Source organism: Haemaphysalis longicornis, unplaced genomic scaffold (genome assembly GCF_048455015.1).
Source record: "Haemaphysalis longicornis isolate Haplotype H1 unplaced genomic scaffold, Haemaphysalis longicornis Haplotype H1 scaffold_10, whole genome shotgun sequence".
Taxonomy (NCBI): domain Eukaryota; kingdom Metazoa; phylum Arthropoda; class Arachnida; order Ixodida; family Ixodidae; genus Haemaphysalis; species Haemaphysalis longicornis.
In genome coordinates this window covers 113,102,652-113,108,651 of record NW_027526204.1, presented here as the reverse complement: position 1 = coordinate 113,108,651, position 6,000 = coordinate 113,102,652, and the positions used below count along the sequence as shown (strand labels likewise).

General features: G+C 47.5%; 1 protein-coding gene across 2 annotated transcripts in view; it reads right to left on the bottom strand.

Annotated features, from left to right (window-relative positions):
* Positions 1–1,096: 1,096 nt before the first annotated feature.
* The window catches only part of LOC144159141 (calcium-activated chloride channel regulator 1-like), a 55,382-nt gene continuing 50,478 nt past the window's right edge, over positions 1,097–6,000 (bottom strand). For both annotated transcript variants that reach the window (XM_077690444.1, XM_077690445.1), the window contains exons 13-14: positions 5,301–5,612; positions 1,097–2,745 (exon numbers count right to left, since the gene is read on the bottom strand). In XM_077690444.1, coding sequence (XP_077546570.1) covers positions 2,300–2,745; positions 5,301–5,612 — 758 coding nt within the window. In that variant the 3' untranslated portion in view covers positions 1,097–2,299. The remainder of the gene's footprint in view (positions 2,746–5,300; positions 5,613–6,000) is intronic.

The following is a 6,000-nucleotide window of genomic DNA, read 5'->3' as shown; positions in this document are numbered from 1 at the left end:
TTTTCTAGGGCGTGTTTTTGAAATGTTTCTCTACAAAATTTATATTCTAATTTTTTTCTACCACCGGTGGTTTGATATACACAACACCTTTTTATCATTTTTTGTTTTCGACAACTGGACAAAAATATTTATTTCGAATTTTTTTCACAACTATGATATATAAAAACATTTTAAAAACTGGTGTTATTGGAAAGGCGGTTAAATATTCTGCATTTTGTGTTCCTGTAATTTGTGCCTAACCGAATTTTTAGCAGGAAAAAAATGTTTTCTTGGACCCCTTAAAATCGGTCAATTTTCTGGCGGTAGAGAAAGAGCTAAACTCAGTTGCACAGGTAATACCGAAATCTCTGATGTATTCGCTTTATGCGGACGATATTCAGATCTGCTTTTCCTCGCGCAACTTAGCATCCTGGAAAGGCAACTGCAAATAGGCATAAACGGTATAGTGCGTTGGGCTGAGGAAAACGGGTATAACTTTTGTGTAGAAAAAACAGTTTCTGCGCCTTTCCGTCAGTACCGAGGAATTGTGTCAGATCCTCCGCTGCGCATTAAGTCGGCCCAATTCCCTGTTTGAAGTGAGCACAAATTTCTTGGTTTAATATTTGGTTTAAATTAAACGAAGCGCAAACCCAATGTTAGATGATCTCCCTTCTCCTCCGTCTCTGCCGCCGCCGACGGAGGCGACGAGATCGGCAGCAAAGACGGAGGAGCAGTGATATGCCATGCGTTGGTGTGAGCTTCCTTTACTTTTTATGACTACTAGCGCATGCGGAAGGCTCCCACGTGGCCGTTAGACGTCCCGTGGGTGGAGCGCAGAGTGACGCGAGAGGTCGCGTGACGCTATCACGTGGCATTCAGCGAGAACGCTGGGGGTAAACCCGCAGATGTGCTCGGTGAGTGCACCGTTTGTCCTCCCCCCCTTCCGACCCCACGTGCTCTCGTAGCTCAATCGGTAAGACAACGGGCTCTCGATCCGTTTCTCGATTAATTCAAGGTTCGATTCCTGGCGGTGCCAGTAACCTCTTTAATTTATTCGTGGGAGGTTTCTGTTGACACCAACGGTCGCGACAAAACTCTTGGTGGTAGAGTAAAAAGCTTCGCTTTAAAAATGTCATTTATTCATCGTTTCATCAGAGCAATACCAGCAGCCAGCGCAAATAACCCGTGCCGACAATCATTGCCTTTCTCTTCACATTTTGCGGCAGCAACTGGCATTTAAGGCGTCAAACATACCATATCGTACATCAATCTCTGCAAAGTGCATCCGTGCTCGTTCTAGTGCACAAAGGAAGAACAACCACACGAAGCGCAGAACAACAAGAATTCTCCTGTGTCACAAATATACACCGCGTAACACCGGACGTGTCACGATTACAGCAATATCACAAACAAACACGAACGGAAAACAGAAAACGCATGCAACACTAAACGCACGCTTTGCATGTTCCTGCTTGTGGACGTGAAATAAACTCATAATTTCGATGAACGCCGGAGTTTGGTTTTCGACGCCGTAATACTTACATTTCGTCTTTACCTGACCGGGCCTGCACTTTATTTTAGCTGGAATATTCGAAATACTTGTACGTTCAGGTTATCATTTTCTCTCCCAAGCCTTTTCGGGGCCTTTGTTCATTATTGTACGGGCTTAGTGCAATAAAATTTATAGCAACTAAGGCATCGTGTAGGCTATATGTAAGCTTGAGTAACGCCTGGCGGCGGACTAGTTAGTTGAACATCGTTGGTTGGATTGCGCTGGTTATAACACAAGGCGGACTTAAAAGGACACATGCACTTGACATATAGACACACCTAGATGTCTTAGTGAGTTTCTAATAACGCATTAATAAGCCCTTGGAAGATTCTTCAAGCTAAGCCTCGATAGTCGCAGGCCAAAACGTACGCCCCGCCTCTTCGAACCCGAGTGTGACGCTGGATTTTTTAGCCTTAAAGGGCTTGGGCTTACCCATGGTGACCCTTCGTAGGGGAAGGTTAGCGAAATTGGGGTGACCTGCACATAGACTTACCAGCGCTAGATCGGAGAGCACCCGTGAAATAGGCAATCAACTACCCCCTCTCCCACCCCGATAACTTGCTGTGGTAGCACAAACGAAGACGCAGTTACATGCAGTATTTTTATCACTGTTCCTTTTCAGGTCATTCCGTCATTAGCGGCGTAAAACACGAACTTCACGCCAATGAGCTTTTCTGGTAGTAAATGAACTGGTGGGGAAATACACCGAGTCCTACTAGATTGCTGCGCGCAGAGCCCGTACAAACTTGTCCGCTGCTGTTCTGCCTTTCAACAGATCCTTGTCGTCGAACTGGACGTGACGTTTCCGCACTTCTTACGCCGGTTGGCGAGCCGCACACCCGTCGTGACGAGCACTGCCGCTGCGATAACGGCCACCAATACAATCACGGGAATCACCCACCAGGCCATCTCCGATGGCGCGGACACCAGCTCTGGAGGTCGTTCGAACGTGGCTCTGGCCACGTTGGACTCCGCTGACTGGAGTCCCTCCGCGTTCCAGGCCTTTGCCGCGAAGTAGAAGTCCAGGCGAGACTCGTTCTGAGCGCTAAAAATGAGCGCGTCGGGCAGAAGTATTCGAACTCGTTGTCTCGAACCGACGGAGCCTGCCGAGATTTTTCCACGTTGCGCTGCGTCGGCGTATAAGTCCACTCCGGAACTGAAGTTTTTAATGAGGTCAGCGAGGCTCGTGGCGGCCCTCAGTTCAATCCAAGACGCTGCGTTTGTGGAAAAGACAAAGCGACGTGTCATCAAAGAAAGCAGGAAGATTTCGAAACGTTTTGAAAGAAAACATCGCAGACGGAAAAACGAATCTACTGATGTTGTTCGCCGTTCACATTGCCTTGCAGCTCATGTCTCCCTTATCGTAAACAATAATAAATTGTAATACATTAAATTGTAGTTTTCGTGAATTCTCTCATATCCAGTAACTTTGCGATATATATTTTCCTTCACTGATAAGCCTTTTTTGCTGCCTTCACCCCAACATAGGTGTGTTTACAGTGGATCCAGGCTTAAAGGCACGGACACAATGAAAAATTCGCCTCTCTGCACAGCAGCTAACGTTGTAAAAAGTTCACATTGCTGCTGAACGCATGCTCTCAACTTCAGAGTCAGCTGAGATGGACTCATACATTCGGCTACATGCCCTCATCCCCTTTCCATCTACTGTCAACCTAAGAAAGGGCTCGGTGGAAGGCTTTCTATCACGCACGTATCCAAGTTCCGGCGCCAGTTGGCACGTTCAAGTTCCAGTTGCACCTTTTACCCAACCAGATGCTCCCAAAAAGGAAGTTCGGGTGCTGCTACACTGCGATCTTGTGTTACTGTATGCAACGCTCAAGGATCGCTCGGTACTCTTCACACGTTTTCTGCAAACACATAATAGACGAGGAGGTACTCTCAAAGTGGGGGCGTTACTCAACCAAACAACCAACCAACCTCCACGCAAACTGGGAGAGGTGGACCTTCGACGCCGATAGCGATCGATTGCCTCCCAAAGGTGTGTTACTCACCCCGCAAGCCTTGCCTTATGGATTTCATCGCAATTTAAATGTTGGAGGCAGAGCTGGATACCCTCACTGCTCACTTAAGCTTGGGTCAGCCAGCCCGCCTGAGCTTTGTTCTTACGAAGACCTGCCACTTCAACGACATCGCCGAGTCAAAAACACAGACCAGTTACTTCTTCTTAAAAGCGTTACCCTTCTTTGTTTGGCACAGCCCGTCCTTGCAAACACATCCACTATAGTCTTTAAGTGGCATGACCTGTACCTCTTACATTTATCACGTTAAAGGAGCCATGAAAAGAATATACAACTTCGTTTAATTTGAAAGAACTAGGATTCAGTATCTCCCTCAGCTTCATTACAGCCACAAAAGATGCCTTTTAACGAAAAAAAGCATGTATTTAAACACTTTCAAATTTTGCGCCACAGTGACGTGTTATGAGCAAGAATGATGTCATGCGGGCCAACAATAAAACATAATTTTCAGTGCGTTAACTGCACGTTAGCATTCAAGTGATGCGGTCAAATGGAACTGGAGGCCCCATTACAGACGTCCAGTCATGTGTCGTCGCGACAGGTCAGTTAGGCGGCCGCCAATCGCACAAACTAGGTTCCGTGACGTCATAGAAAAGTTGCGGGAAATTTGCTAGGGGGTCGCGACTGCTTCACACGTTTTCTTTGATATTTCCGTTATTTGTTCGAAGATTGCGATGATATTGGTATTATTGTTATCAGGACTAAGCAGTCTTTCTAATAAACCCAACTTGTATTTTGTCTTCATGGCTCCTTTAAGCAAGTACCGACCCTTCAGTGTAAATCGTAGACGCTTCTGAACTTATTAATTGTGGTATGGGAGAGATACTAAGTCCGGGCAGTTACTGGCACATTCAGAACGGCCTTGATGAACTTAAACAAATTAAAACGAAAAGTTCCTTTTTTCTGCTTCACTACACACCTACATCTCACTTAAGTGCGAATTCTACCAGTTGCGGTACTTATAGTTACAGCACTCTCCCTCGATCACCAGGTCACGAGTTGGGCGTCCGGCCTATCGTTACTGTATTCCCCATGATAACTAAGTAGATACATAACCATAGGTAGTTTGAAGAGTTCATAGCCTTCTTGAGCGGCACAGCTGACATCCCCGATGCTTCTCAAAGCCTCACTAAAGAACAAGGACTCCACCTCCGAGGCATCCAAACAAATACCTTTCCCCACCCCACTTGAGTCCACATTCTGTCCCCCACCCTGTACTCCTCGCAATGCCGCTTCTGCGAGGCTTCGGGCACCCTCTACCATATCATGTGGGGCTGTGACAAGAGCCTCCATACCCTCCCCCCCCCCCCCCACTGCCCTTTCCGTCCCCTGAGCACTAGGAGAGAGCACTGTCCACCTCGAACCCCAACGACCAGCTTTGGCTGGTGCCCAGAGCCCAGGAAGCCGGACGGGGCCCTGGAATAAAGACTCTTCACCAGGGCTGACTGCTTTAGAGACACGTTAATCCCTCCTCTTCCCCGGAGGTAAAATTCACTATTTGTTCTATTTTTTCTGAAATCTTAAGCTTACTGGTGTTGGCCCTATTTGCTTTTAAGCGCTCTTGAGCCACGAAAATTTATTTAATATCACAAGTTCACTGCTTGTCAACAGCTTGGACGCTGGAGGCATTCCTGGGCGGTACTTGAATCTGCTTCAGTGGCCTTGACACTACTTTCACGAAGCTGCCAAGAGGTACCAAAGTACCAAGTCCATACACATCGAGAGCTCACCGTTGCCGGAGCTCATGTGTGCACCCGGACAGGTCCAAGCCAGGACCACGACGCGCGAGGCATTGTCGGCGACGAAGGCATCCTCGACAACCAGGTCCTGGATGGGTCCCGGTGGTATGGCGGACTCCTCGATGACCGCGCTCACACGGAACGAGCCTCCCTCAGCGTACCGGACCAGCTTTGGCGCCTTCACGTTCGACGCTGTGTGAGGCTCGGCTACTTCGATAGCCTGGTCCACGTACACGAACCGGTCAAATGGAATTCCATCGATGTAGTCTGCTTCCAAGGGCCGGGCTGCTTCCTCGGCCGTATCTTAAAGGAGCCATGAAGACGAAATACAAGTTGGGTTTATTAGAAAGACTGCTTAGTCCCACTAACAATGATACCAATATCATCGCAATCTTCAAACAAATAACGGAGATATTAAAGAAAACGTGTGAAGCAGTCGCGACCCCCTAGCCAATTTTCCGTAACTTTTCTATGACGTCACGGAACCTTGTTTGTGCGATTGGCGGCCGCCTAACTGACCTGTCGCGACGAGACATGACTGGACGTCTGTAATGGGGCCTCTAGTTCCATTTGACCGCATCACTTGAATGCTAACGTGCAGTTAACTCAATGAAAATTATGTTTTATTGTTGGCCCGTATGACGTCATTCTTGCTCATAACACGTCACTGTGGCGCAAAATTTGAAAGTTT